We start from the raw sequence: 15,225 nt of genomic DNA, 5'->3' as shown, positions 1-15,225 counted from the left end.
TATGTGTGAGAGTCTTTTAAATCAAGTTTCTGTAGCCATTGCTTACAGGAGGGGCAGCAAAACAGACTGGCATGTCCACTTTGCTTCCTAGAGACAGTTTGTTTTGCAAAGGCTGTGTTTTCCACTCCTGGCCCTAGCTGGAAAGACTTCCCAGGCAGGCTTAGAAAACACTTCTGGAAATCATGTCCCAGCCCTGCCCAGACAGTCACGGAAGATGGAAAGCACTGTTATTAAAGATGTCATGATAAAGAAAACATAAAGGAGGGGTAAACCATATTCATGGATAGGAAGACCTAATATATTAAAGATGTCAGTTGTCCCCAAAGGGATCTGTAGATCAAATCCAAAGTTTCAATAAAACCCCAGCAGGTTTTTTATGGAACTTGATAAAATGATTCTAAAATATATATGAAGGAGTCAAGGTCCAAGAAGAACCAGGCACTTCTGAATAAGGTAGGAAGATGGGACTTGGCCTATTAGACATCAGGATGCGTTATAGTCATTATGATAGTGAGGTTTGTCTAGGGATAGACAGATTGATGAATGGAAGAGAATAGAGAGTCAGAAATAGACCCAGGCATATGTAGAAGCTTAGTGTTTGACAGTGGGATCATAACAGATCAATGGAGACAGGAGGACAGGTTAATAGAGCTGTAGAACATGGTTATTCATATGGAAAAATGAAGCTGGATCCAGATGGATTAAGAATGTGAATATAAAAAACAAGCAGGTTGATTTCATCTCAAGATTCTTGACTTAATTACAGTAGTCCTCCTTATCCGAGGGGGATACATTCCAAGACCTCCCATGGTTGCCTGCAACCACAGATAGTACCGAACCCTATATGTACTATGTTTTGTCCTATACATGCATATTTATGATAAAGTGTAATTTATAAAGTAGGCACAGGAAGAGATTAACAGCAATAACTAATAAAAATAGAACAATTATAACAAGGTACTGTAATAAAAATTATGTGAATGTGGTCCCCAGGTGGGATGAATTGGGATGGCATGAGATTTCATCATGCTATTTATTTAATATTTTCAGACCACGGGTAACTGAAACCACCACGGATAAGGGGGGACTACTTGTACATCCACCAAGATCCCTTTTTCCAAAGAGGGTCACTTTCACAGGGGTTAGAACTTGAACGTAATTTGGGGGGCCACCATTCAACCACTACAGCACTGCAACACCAAGTACTGCAGAAGATGTGGCTCCACGGTGTCTCCTGTTCCTTGCTGGGGGAGGTACACTGTAATGTGATCACTTTGGAAAACACGTGGGCATTATTTCTCAAAGTGGATCCTTCACATATCTTATGACCTAGCCATTCCACTCCTAAGGGTAGACTGAAGGGGGAGACTCTTACGCATATACACAAGGAGACAGGTGCAGGACATATACGTGGCAGCACTGTGTATAGTCAAAACCTTGAAGTAACAATAGAGGGTCCCAGACAGAGCTGGAGAAAAATATAGTACAAAATTCTAACTTACCAAAAAAGACCAGACTTACTGACCTGACAGAGACTGGAGAAACCCGGTGAGTATGGCCCCCAGACACCCTTTTAGCTCAGTGATGAGACACTCCTGAGCTTCACCCTTCAGCCAAAGATTGGACAGACCCATAAAACAAAACAAGACTAAAGGGGCGCACCAGCCCCGGGGCAAGGACGAGAAGGCAGGAGGGGACAGGAAAGCTGGTAACAGGGAACCCAAGATCGACAAGGGAGAGTGTTGGCATGTCATGGGGTTGGTAACCAATATCATAAAACAATATTGTACAAATTGTCTAATGAGAAGCTAGTTTGTTTTATAAACCTTCATCTAAAGAACAATAATGAAAAAAATAAAAATAAATGATTGTCTTAAAAAAAAAAACCTTGAAGTGACTAATGCCGGCTAATAGGTGATTGGGTAAATAAACTAGGCTATGTATTAAAAATGGATTATTATACAGCATTCAAAACAAATGGCCAACAGTGACACTACGGATGGTGCAGGCGTAGACATTTTCACCAACAGAGAGCCCCCAAACAGATGCCTGCATGACAGGGTCAGAACTGCAGGTGCAGAGGTAGCAGAAATGTTTAATATAACATCAGCCACGTACGATTGGGTGACAAAAGGAATTATAAGAGCAAACGTGGTTTCTTTTCATAAAATAAAAATTACTAAATAAAATGTTTTTGGAATACATATAGATGCATTAAAACTGTAGAAAGCAAAAATCAAGGGAATCAGCACAGGATTCAGGATGGTGCTTACCTTAGGGGGATAGGAACCATAAAGTTAGGTGTAGATTGTTGTTTTGGGTGGGAGGTTTCTAAGTACCTGTCATTGTTGTTAGTTGCTGTCAAGTCGATTCCAATTCATGACGAGCCCGAGTGCTTAGTACATTAAAAATGAACAAAAGTGAGCTGTGCCAAAGAATGTGTTATGGACCGCGGATTGTAATTCACCAAGTTCTGTGTACCTGAGGTCCAGTTTTTTAAAAGGTGGGGGAGAAGCCCTGTCCAGGCTTAAGGCAGAGTTGTCAGGGGAAACTCGGGGAACAAGACGAGGGACTGGCTCCTCTGGTGCACATGGAGACAGCCTCCGCTGCTTTCCCAAGAGCTGGGTTGGGGTTGAGGAGGAGATGCATTCTTCCAACACTGGCGGCCTGGAGTACGGCCAGGGTCAGATCAGTGGGTCTGGGGTCTCAGAGTTGCCCCTGGGGATGCCCCCAAACCTTACAGAGCTGCCCTATGGTCCTGGAGGTGGGTCTGGGGCACTCTGGGAGGACAGAATGGGCCTTAGATCGGTTTGGGTTGATGGCAGTGCCAGGGCCCCCTGGATCTGGTCTGTCCTGTGTTCCTTAGGGGATGGGGAGTGGAACTGAGCTAGTTGTCTTGTGGATGAAGTCAGTGGATATTTATTTAGCATTCTCTACTAGTGGCAGGATGTTTGCAGCACATGGCTTATTTTTTGGTGAAAATATAAATAGCAAAGCGTACACCAATGCAACGATTTCTACATGTACAATTCAATAATGTTGGTTACATTCTTCAAGTTGTGCCACTATTCTCACTATCCTTTTTTCAATTGCTTTACCACCATTAACATAAACTCACTGCCCCAAGCTTCTTATTTAACTTTTTCAGTTGGTGGTGTCAGTTTGATCACATATAGATAATTCTTTATAAGAGCACAATGCTCAAGGCAAACATTCTTTACTCAGCGGGAACAGGTTTGGTTTCTTGGTTTTGTTTTATCGTTTGGTTTGCATTAGCGAAACAGTTGTTTGGCTTGCGTGTTGCTGTGATACTGGAAGCTATGCCACCGGTATTTCAAATACTAGCAGGGTCACCCATGGTGGACAGTTTTCAGTGGAGCTTCCAGACTAAGACAGACTAGAAAGAAGGACCTGTCAGTCAACTTCTGAAAAACTTGGCTGGTGAAAACCTTATGAATAGCAGCGGCACACTGCCTGATATAATGCCGGAAGATGAGCCCCTCAGGTTGGAAGGCACTGAAAATACGACTGGGAAAGAGCTGTCCCTTCAAAGTAGAGTCGATCTTAATGACATAGATGGAGTAAAGCTTTCGGGACCTTCATTTGCCCATGTGGCACAACTCAAAATGAGAAGAAACAACTGCAAACATCCACTAATAATCGGAATTTGGCATGTACGATGTATGAAGTGGAAGTCGTAAAAAATGAAACGGAACACATAGAGGTAGATATCCTAGGCATTAGTGAGCTGAAATGGACTGATGTTGGCCATTATGAGTCGGACAATCATATGGTCTATACGAAAAGAATGACATATTGAGAAATGGTGTCACGTTTATGTCAAAAAGAATATTTCAAGATCTATCCTGAGGTACAATGCTGTCGGTGATAGGATAATATCCATACACCTACAAGAAAGACCAGTTAATATGACTATTATCCAAAGCACTAAGGCCAAAGATGAAGAAATTGAAGATTTTTACCAACTTCTGCAGTCTGAAATTGGTCAAACATGCAATCAAGATGCATTGATAATTACTGGTGATTGGAATGTGACCCCTGTAAACAAAATAGAAGAATTGGGAGTTGGAAATGGCCTTGGTGATAGACACCAGATTACAGGAGATCGCATGGTAGAATTTTGCAAGGCCAACGAATTGTGTGGATCATAACAAATTATGGATAACATTGCAAAGAATGGGAATTCCAGAACACTTAGTTGTGCTCATGAAGAACCTGTACATAGATCAAGAGGCAGTTGTTCGAACAGAACAACCAGATACTGTGTGGTTTAAAGTCAGGAAAGGTGTGCATCAGGGTTGTATTCATTCACCGTACTTATTTAATCTTTATGCTGTGCAAATGATCTGAGGATCTAGACTCTATAGAGAAAAAAGGGGCATCAGGATTGGAGGAAGACTCATTAACAACCTGCATTATGCAAATGACACAACCTTGCTTGCTGAGAGTGAAGAGGACTTGAAGCACTTACTGATGAAGATCACAGACCACAAACTTCAGTATGGATTATACCTCAACAAAAATCCTCACAACTGGACCAATAAACAACATCATGATAAATGGAGAAAAGATTGAAGTTGTCAAGTATTTCATTTTGCTTGGATCCACAATCAACACCATGGAAGCAGCAGTCAAGAAATCAAATGACACATTGAGTTGGGCAAATCTGCTGCAAAAAACCTCCCCTTCGACGTGTTAAAAAGCAAAGATGTCACCTTGAAAACTAAGGTGCACCTGACTCAAGCCAAGTTTTCAATGACCTCATATACATGCAAAAGCTGGATGATGAATAAGGATTACTGAAGAAGAATCGACACCTTTGAATTGTGTTGGCAAAGAATATTGACTATACCCTGGACTGCCAGAAGAACAAACAAACTTGTCTTGGAAGAAGTACAACCAGAATGCTCCTTAGAAGCAAGGATGGTGAGACTACATCTCACAAACTTTGGACGTGTTATCAGAAGGGATCAGTCCCTGGAGACGGACATCATGCTTGGTAAAGTAGAGCGTCAGAGAAAAAGGAGACCCTCAACGAGATGGATTGATACAGTGGCTGCAACAATGGGCTCAAGCATGACAACGATTGTGAGGATGGCGCAGGACCAGGCAGTGTTTTGTTCTATTGTACATGGGGTTGCTATGAGTCAGAACCAACTTGACAGCACCTAACAACAACAACAAAAAAGACTTCATTGGAAATACCTGTTTTCAACAACATAAATGGTATAGTGGTTAAGAATTTGGCTGCTAACCAAAAGGTGGGCAGTTCAAATCCACCAGGCGCTCCTTGGAAACCCTGTGGGGCACTTCGACTCTGTCCTATACGGCCACTATGAGTCGGAATCGACTCAACGGTGAGTTTGGTTTTTTATACATGTGGACCTTACCAGATGGAGTATGCAGAAATCAAATCGACTATATCTGTAGAAAGCAACCATGGAAATGCTCAATATCATCAATCAGAACAAGGCCAGGGCTGACTGTGGAAGAGATCATCAGTTGCTCATATGCAAGTTCAAGTAGAACCTGAATAAAATTAGAACAAGTCTCTGGGAGCCAAAGTAGGACCTTAAGTATATCCCGCCTGAATTTAGAGACCATCTCAAGAGTAGATTTGACTCACTGAATGCTAATGACCAAATTGAGTTGTGAAATGACATCAAGAACATCATACATGAAGAAAGCAAAAGGTCATTAAAAAGACAAAAGAGAAAGAAAAGACCAAAATGGATGTCAGAAGAGACTCTGAAACTTGCTCTTGAATGTAGAGTAGCTAAAGTGAATGGAAGAAATGATGAAGTAAAAGAGCTGAACAGAAGATTTCAAAGGGCAGCTTGAAAAGACAAAGTAAAGTATTATTAAGAAATGTGCAAAGACCTGGAGTTAGAAAACCAAAAGGGAAGAATATGCTTGGCATTTCTCAAGCTGAAAGAACTGAAGGGTCACCCATGGAAGACAGGTTCCAGCAGAGACATAAGGATTTTATCTTGCTTGGATCCACAATCAACCGCCAGGGAAGCAGCAGTCAAGAAATCAAATGATGTACTGCACTGGGCCAATCTGATAAAAAGATCTCTTTAAAGTGTTAAAAAGTGAAGTTGTTACCTTGAGGACGAATGTGTGCCTGACCCAAGTCATGGTATTTTCAGTTGCCTCATATGCATGTGAAAGCTGGACAATGAATAGGGAAGACCAAAAAAGAATTGATGCCTTTGAATTATCGTGTTGTTGAAGAATATTGAATATACCATGGACTGCCAGAAGAACAAAGAAATCTGTCCTGGAAGAAGTACAGCCAAAATGCTCCTTAGAAGCAAGGATGGCGAGACTTTGTCTCATGTGCTTTGGACATGTTATCAGGAGGGACCAGACCCTGGAGAAGGACATCATGCTTGGTAACAAGTAGAGGGTCATTGAAAAAGAGGGAGATCCTTAATGAGATGAACTGATGCAGTGGCTGCAACAATAAGCTCAAATACAGCTTGTGTTTCACAGATTGTGAGGACTGGGAAGTGTTCCGTTCTGTTGTGTGCAGGGTTGCTATGAGTAGGAACCGACCTGATGGCCCTTAACAACAACAACAACAATATTGTTTGGCTTAAAGATAACTTCAGGGGCTAGTTTTGGGTTAAGGTTGAAAGATGACCTCAGTGGCTCCAGGGGCACATGGCTTTTTGAAAAGGGTGGTCTCTGTCTTCAGAAAGGGGCAGTCTGAGAATGGCGAGAGATAACTTCCAATGAAAAGACACTCTAGAGCTCTCATGTCCAATACAGTGACTGCTAGCCACATGTGTTTAAACTTAAATGAAGTAAATTAAAAGTTCAGTTCCTTAGTCACAAAGCTGTGTTTCAAACTATTGCTAATCAAACATGCCTAAAAAAAAAAAGAAACCCAGTGCCATTGAGTCAATTCCGACTCATAGCGACCCGATAGGACAGAGCAGAACTGCCCCATAGAGTTTTGGCTACCCTATTGGACATTGCCATCATCACATTTGGATATCACTATCATCACAGAAACTATTATGGTCACCCTCGTATTTTGGGAAGTCATTTCATGCCAGTTATTTCCCAGGTCTTCAGGAAGTTCCATCTGGTAGGCTTAGTGGCTGGCCAGACAGATGGGTTTAACTGTTAAGAGCATAGGGCTTTGGCTGTGAATCCTGGCTCTACCTCTCCCTAACCTCGTCGATCCTCATCTGTAAAACGGGAGTGGTAGTTACTTGAGTGTGTGTGTGTATGTGTGTGTGTGTGTGTGTGTGTGTGTGTGTAGGGAAATAGGCATGTATAGCACTTTGCAGGATGCTGGCACAGGATCATTGGTTTATAAATGGTAGCAGCTTCACTATTTTACAGATGAAAAATGAGACCCAAAGAAGGATGTGACATGGCCAAGGGCATGAAGCTAATAAAAGGCAAGCTGGGAATGCCAGCTCCTGTCTACTGTCTTGCCTGCACTGCTCCTCCCAGTGCCCTGATCTGTATGGGAGGAGCTGGTGCCCAGCGGGCTGAACAGGAGGCTGGCAGTCTGCAGGGTGGGCTTGGCCCAGGGCCAGGCAGGATCTGCTCCAGGAAGAAGAGCTGAGGGACTCGAAGTCCAAGGTTTCTTTGGGCTGGATGCAGAGACCCTTCTAGCTCCATTTTATTTAAAATCTTGGCTTTGGAGTTTAGCTACTTCCCACCTCTTTTCAAGCTAGAAACCTAGAAAAGTACTTTGCTTTGGCCCCACACAGAGCCAAAGGATGGGACCTTGAGCGCCCCATGATGAAATATTTCTTAGGGCCTTCCAAGAAATGCTGACTCCTCCAGGAAGTCCATCCTGATTTTTCGGACACCTGCTATGGATGAAACTGTGTTCTCCCAAAACAGGTACTGAAGTCCTGGCCCCTGTACCTGTGGGTGTAATCCTGTTTGGAAATAGGGCTTTTCTTTTGTTATGTTAATGATGCCATACCAGGGTAGGGTGGGTCCTAAGCTTAATCACTTCTGAGTTTTAAAAAAGAGCAGAAAAGACACAGAGAGGGTGCGGGGGGAGGAACAGGACCCTGATTTGAACTTTTAGCCTCCAAAACTGTGAGAAAATATATATTTTTAAAAAGCCACCCACTTGTAATATTCTATTACGGCAGCTCTAGGTAACTAAGGGAGCCCCGGTGGCACAGTGGTTAAATGTTCAGCTGCTTACCAAAAGGTCAGCAGTTCGAATCCAGGAGCTGCTACTTGGAGACCCTAGGGGGCAGTTCTGTTCTATAGGGCCACTATGAGTCGGAATCAACTAGACAGCAATGGGTTTTTTTTTTTTTTTTTTTTTTTGTAGGTAACTAAGACATACCCCTTCGCTCTTTTGTTCAAGTTCCAGAACACTCTGCACTTCTCCACGGCAGGAATTGCATCTTGCTTCCCACAGACCAGGGGAGCGTTATCGTTTTTGTGCCAAGGACCCCTTTGGCTCTCTGGGGAGGGAGTCTACGGACTCCTCCTTAGAGCAAGATATTTAAATGCATAAAATGAAATACGTAAAATTACAAAAGAAACCCCTCTTATTGAGATATATTACTAAAATAGTACAAAACCAAATTTGTGATAGAGTGATAAGGTGCTTCTTTATCAGTGCATTAAATCACAAGATCTAGCAGTGGGTCTAATAGCTACTGTAATTTTAAAGTCATGATTAACATGAATGATATTTTAAGATATTTGCAATAACTGTGATGTCATTTCTTTGTGTGAGAAAGTCACAGGTGCTGTTAACATTGTGTGGTTTGTTGCCTACATTCAGAATGGAAGAAAAGGCTACATTTCAGTTAGAGACTAAAGAAAATAAAGGTGTGAATTTTTTCCCACATGCCAGTTCACAGGCCCCCTGAATCCCATCCATGGGGCTGTAGAGGTCATTTCCAGCCTCCCTTAATCTTCCCTCCCCCATATCTGGCCTATTGCTGTGACCCCATGGAGCCTGATTCTGGGCCTGGAACAAAGCAACAAAACCAAACCGAACCCATTGCTGTTGAGTTGATTCTGACTCATAGTGACCCTATAGGACAGAGTGGAACAGAGTAGAGCCCCTCATAGGGTTTCCGAGGCTGTAATCTTTACCAAAGCAGACTGCCACATCTTTCTCCGGATGAGTAGCTGGTAGGTTAAAACCGTCAACCCTTCGGTTAGTAGCTGAGCACTTAACTATTGTGTCTCCAGGTCTCCTATGGAACATAATAGGTGCCTGGTATGTGCCCTGGTGGCACAGTGGTTGAGAGCTATGGTGTGTTACAACTGTTAACCAAGAGTTGGCAGTTCAAATCCACCAGCTGCTTCTTGGAAACCCTGTGGGACAGTTCTACTCTGTCCTCTAGGGTCACTGTGAGTCGGAACCGACTCATCGGCAACGGGTTTATGTGCCTTTCAGGGTAAAAACGGTCCCTTTGCAGGTCCCCTAAATGCAGACTTGCCCCAGCTGCCAGGTGCTTCCTGAAGAAGGAGACCTAACTGCCGCTCCCAGGGCCTCCTGCTTCCCAGCTGAGCTTGGAGCTGGGCCTTGCCTTTGGAGGAGGAAGCTGGGTTCAAGGCTGCAGGGCTCGGAGGAGACCTTCAGGCCCATTCTACTGGGCCACAGGGCTCCTGCATAGTCTTGGTTGACGATGCCACATTGTTTGCGAAGCCCATGGGCTACTGGCAGCATGTTCTTTCCCTTTTTGGCCCCAAATGGGCACGGCCCCTTGCCCCCAACCCTGCTTCTCAGAAGCTGTTCTGTTTGAGAGATGGACCATTTGCCTCCCAAGCTGGAGATGGAGTGGCTGGCCACCTGGTGAAGCCTATAAATGGCAGAGAGGAGCAGGCGGAATGCATCCTCACAACGACAGGTCATTTTATACTCAGATGGAAACATAAACTGACGTTATCGGAGGTGTAAATATCATTGGGAAAACGTGATGTTCCTGGGAAGGGCTATGCCAGCCTCTCCACATTCCCACTGCCCCTCAGAGTTTGAGGAACGCAATCGGCCGTGTAGCGTGGGGACCCGCCTGGGGTGGGGGTTGCCTGCCAGGCCGCTCGGAGGGTGGGTGGTGGCACCTTCAGATGGGCCAGAAGGAATGGGCCTGTGACAGCTCCGCGGGGTGGGGTGGGAGGTCTGCATTTACCGTGGGAGTTTTTCCCATGACTTTAGTGGTCTGGAAATGTCGCAGGTACAACCAGCAAGGAAAAGGCAATGCTTTGCAGCAGGAGGGAGTGAGGTCAGATCAAAGGAAGTTTTGTTTCCTGAGGTAAGGCTGCTCTGGAGCAGTCCGGCACTCAGATGTCTTCCTCTGCGGAGCTCGTAAAAATAGAAGAAGCTGCTGCTGGGCTGGGCTAGGCTGGGATCAGTTCTGCTTGGAACCGGGGCTGCTGGCAGGGCTGGCGTTTTGGGAGTTTCCCAAGTATGGTGCCTTAATCCAGAAGTATAGCCTTAGGTAGGAAAGGGTGATGGGTGCAGGCTCTTGTGGGAAGAGGTCAGGGCCCGTGCCCCTCCTGCCAGACAACATAGGGCACATAGGACTCTCCAAAGAATACGGAATCACTTCAGGAAATAGTAAGATGTCATAGTTCTGTTGACCCCGTGACAGGGTAAGAACTACACTTTTGATCAATACAGAAGGTAAAAAAAACATTTCTGCTGTCCTGAAATACGTCATGCCCTTCTCCAAATGTTTTGTTCACGCTCTGCCTGGGCTCTGAAGACTTCAGTTCTGTGGGGTTCTTGTTCACCCACAATCCTCAGCCCTGGGGTGGAGCGATTTCTGGGCCCTGTGTCTGCTTCAGGGTTAGGGTTTAGCGAGCAACTTGTTTTAGGTGGAGTAATTTGGGATGAGGGGGACTGGGTTTTTAAAGGCTGCTCATCCTTGTTCTCAGAAGACTCGAGGGCTGGCCTAATGGCTGACCTTGAATAACAATTTCACCATGTTCTGGGTTTTGGAGCATAGACAGTCCCTGGTTAATCTTTCTCTATCAAAGGTGGATTTTATTTCCTGTGGTGTTGCCATTTTCCTGAAGAGGTATGTGTGTACGTGTGTGTGTGTGTGTGTGTGTGTCTTGCCTTATAAATTTTAAAATTTACCCAAGTGGATAATTTTGATGAAGTCTCCTCCCTCACGGTTTTCCTGATATGGCCAGCTCATTGACAAGTAGCAGAGTTTCTCAATGCCTTCAGCACCTCTGACCCATGTGTATTGGGATGGCATTCCTTTTAGATGGGAGCAACGTGTGCAGGTAATCCCAGGTTATCTTTTCAAACCAAGGGAAGGTTCTATAGATGTGAATACAACAGAGTCCTGGACCCAAGTGATGTGTTTTTGTTGTTAGGTGCCGTCCACTTGATTCCAACTCATAGCGACTCTGTGTACAAGAGAACGAAACACTGCCTGGTCCTGTGCCATGCCCACAGTCGCTGTTATGCTTGAGCCCATTATTGCAGCCACCCTGTCAATCCATCTCGTTGAGGGTCTTCCTCTTTTTCGTGGATGCTGTACTTTACCAAGCATGATGTCCTTCTCCAGGGACTGATCTCTCCTGACAACATGTCCAAAGTATGTAAGATGTAGTCTCGCCATCCTTGCTTCTAAGGAGCACTCTGGTTGTGCTTCTTCTAAGACAGATTTGTTCATTCTTTTGGCAGTCCGTGGTATATTCAATATTCTTCACCAGTACCACAATTCAAAGGCATCAATTCTTTTGTCTTCCTTATTCATTGTCCAGCTTTCGCATGCATATGATTCAATTGAAAAACCATGGCTTGTGTCAGGTGCACCTTAGTCTTCAAGGTGACATCTTTGCTTTTCAACACTTTAAAGAGGTCATTTGCATTGGATTTGCCCAGTGCAAAGTGTCTTTTGACTTCTTGACTGCTGCTTCCATGAGTGTTGATTGTGGATCCAAGTTAAATGAAATCCTTGACAACTTCAATCTGTTCTCCGTTTATCATGATGTTGCTTATTGGTCTAGTTGTGAGGATTTTTTTTTTTAACTGTGCTTTAGATGAAGGTTTACAGAACAAACTAGTTTCTCATCAAACAGTTAGTACACACATTGCTGTATGATATTGGTTAACAACCCCACGACATGTCTACACTCTCCCTTCTCAACCCTGGGTTCCCTATTACCAGCATTTTTGTTTTCTTTATGTTGAGGTGCAATCCACACTGAAGGCTGTGGTCTTTGATCTTCATCAGTAAGTGCTTCAAGTCCTCTTCATTTTCAGCAAGCAAGGTTGTGTCATCTGCATAACGCAGGTTGTTAATGAGTCTTCCTCCAATCCTGATACCCCATTCTTCATATAGTCCAGCTTTTTGGATTATTTTCTCAGCATACAGATTGAATAGGTATGGTGAAAGGATACAACCGTGACTCACACCTTTCCTGACCTTAAACCACTCAGTATCCCCTTGTTCTGTCCGAACAACAGCCTCTTGATCTATGTGCAGGTTCCTCATAAGCACAATTAAGTGTTCTGGAATTCCCATTCTTTGCAGTGTTACCCATAATTTGTTGTGATCCACATAGTCGATTGCCTTTGCATAGTCAAAAAACACAGGTAAACATCTTTCTGGTATTCTGTGCTTTCAGCAATGGTACCCCTGGTTCTTCATCCTCTTCCAAATCCAGCCTTAATTTCTAGCAGTCCCCTGTTGATATACTGCTGCATCTGCTTTTGAGTGGTCTTCAGCAAAATTTTGCTTGCACGTGATATTAATGATATTGTTCGATAATTTCCACATTCAGTTGGATCACCTTTCTTGGGAATAGGCATAACTATGGGTCTCTTCCATAGAGATCCTTACCTGGTTGGCCAGGTAGCTGTCTTCCAAATTTCTTGGCATAGGTGAGTGAGCACTTCCAGTGCTGTATCCATTTGTTGAAACATCTCAGATGATATTCTGTCAATTCCTGGAGACTTGTTTTTCAACAACGCCTTCAGCGCAGCTTAGGCTACTTCCTTCAGTACCGTCGGTTCCTGATCAGATGCCACTTCTTGAAATTGTTGAACGTCGATAATTCTTTTTGGTATAATGACTCTGTGTATTCTTTCCATCTTCTTTCAATGCTTCTGGCGTTGCTTAATATTTTCCCCAAAGAATCCTTCACTATTGCAACTTGAGGCTTGAATTTTTTCATCAGTTCTTCCAGTTTGAGAAACGCCGAGCGTGTTCTTTCCTTTTAGTTTTTTATCTCCAGGTCTTTTCACATGTCATTATAATACTTTACTTTGTCTTCTTGAGCTGCCCTTTGAAATCTTCTGTTCCTTTTTTCATCATTTCTTCCTTTTTCTTTAGCTACTCAACATTCAAGAGCAAGTTTCAGAGTCTCCTCTGACATCCTTCTTGGTCTTTCTTTCCTGTCTTTTCAGTAACCTCTTGCTTTCTTCATGTATGATGTGCTTGATGTCATTCCACAACTCGTCTGGTCTTCTGTCATTAGTGTTCAATGCATCAAAACTATTGTTGAGATGGTCTCTAAATTCAGGTGGGATATACTCAAGGTCACATTTTGGCTCTCGTTACTAGGATTTGGGCCTCTATTCTAGGCACGCAGAATCACAAGCTGCTCTGACTTAGGTTTAACTGGGTCACTCTGGCTATTGTGTGGGGGAATAGGCTGAGGGGGCTGGTTGGGAGGCAATTATGGGATCCAGGGGAGATGTGGCAGTGTGGCCCAGCCTTGTCTGGGGGTTGGGGGGGGGTGTCAGGTGACAAAGCTCCCCGAGGATTTAGTATAAGACTTTTCAGGCCGAGAGAGAAAAGAAGTCCTCCAAGTGCGTGGTACTGTGGGTGGGGCTTTACCGCCTGGGTTTTCCCGATAGGGTGCTACATGGGTGAACTTTCCATTATTAGAAAAGTTGATAATGAGAGGCTTTACTTAAAAATCCCCCCAAAATTCCTCCCAGCTCAACCTTGAGCCTCCAGTGGTAACCCTGAAAGTGAGCCCCGTTTTCTTGGTGCTGAGTGAAGTGCCGTTCCCCTGAGCAGTTCTGGGCTTCCCTGTATTCTCTGCTTGCTTGGTGCTTGCCCAGGGGTCCGTGCTTTCCATGTTTGCATTGTTTCAACTTTTGTGATCTCATTAAAACCTCACAAAAAACTGCGGGCAAGCAGGGCAGAAATGAGTGTCTTTGTACCCACTTTCTAGATGGAAACACAAACTCAGTGTGATCAAACGCCTGACTGAGGCCCAGGGTCAGTAAGTGGCAGAGCTGAGACTGGAATCCAGGGTCCATGACTCTCTAGCCTGTGGCATTTCCTCTGACCCACCCTTAAGGGGGTGTCTCCAGATAAGGTCCACTCCTGTGTGGGCAGCTGATGGGGGTGGGGGGAACTGCTGACAGCAGACACAACAGCCCCAGATGAACTCTTTGGAGGGAAACTGAGTGACCGTCAGTCCTTCTCCTCTCTCACTTCCTGCTTTCTTTCTGCAGCTGATCGGGGCCCTGGTCCTGTCTGTGGGGATCTATGCAGAGGTCGAGCGGCAAAAATACAAAACCCTCGAGAGTGCCTTTCTAGCTCCGGCCATCATCCTCATCCTCCTGGGGGTTGTCATGTTCATCGTCTCCTTCATTGGTGTGCTGGCTTCCCTCCGGGACAACCTGTGCCTTCTCCAGTCGGTGAGTCTGCTCTACCCACCCTCAGCCAGGGCAGGGTGGGGGCTGTAGTCCCCAGGGAAGCTGGGTAGACTGCTTTGGCCCCAGGGGCAGCTCAGTTTCTTCAGGCCGAGTCTCAAACCAGCTCCTACAGAGCCTTTCCAGGATAAGCCCGTCTGTTCATATTGGCCCAGGAGTGCCCAGGCCACCTCCATTTTTTAAAATATTATTCTGCTCATTTACTTAAACCTTTTGTTCATCTGAACTCTCAGTTCCAAGAGGGAGAAATAAAATTCAAATGAGAACAAGCAAAAACAAAAAAGGAAGATGGTGGTGAGTTCACTGCTCACGTAACTAGCAAACCCACAGCAGGGTCCAGGGGTTCAGGCGCATTGGGTCTTTCTCTTGCCCTCCCACCTGGGACTGCTCCTGCCTGGCACCCAATGTCATCCTCTAGCCAACAGTCCTTATAGCTGTTGACCCCAGTAAATCTTTCCTGGTAATGCTGGCTAAAGACCCAGTCTCTGATGGGCCTGATGAGGGCCATGTGCTCACCCCGATGTCAGAGGGTGGAGTCAGCTCTACGCTCACCCCCTTACTGT

The 15,225-nt window shown here is 44.7% G+C and overlaps 1 protein-coding gene across 2 annotated transcripts in view; it reads left to right on the top strand.

The window, feature by feature from the left end:
- Positions 1 to 15,225, top strand: part of TSPAN15 (tetraspanin 15) — a 57,551-nt gene that overhangs the window by 23,773 nt on the left and 18,553 nt on the right. For both annotated transcript variants that reach the window (XM_049855825.1, XM_049855824.1), the window contains exon 2: positions 14,462 to 14,647. In XM_049855825.1, the coding sequence (XP_049711782.1) occupies positions 14,462 to 14,647 (186 nt within the window). The remainder of the gene's footprint in view (positions 1 to 14,461; positions 14,648 to 15,225) is intronic.

Source organism: Elephas maximus, chromosome 16 (assembly GCF_024166365.1).
Source record: "Elephas maximus indicus isolate mEleMax1 chromosome 16, mEleMax1 primary haplotype, whole genome shotgun sequence".
Taxonomy (NCBI): domain Eukaryota; kingdom Metazoa; phylum Chordata; class Mammalia; order Proboscidea; family Elephantidae; genus Elephas; species Elephas maximus.
This window is presented reverse-complemented; position numbering and strand designations above follow the sequence as displayed.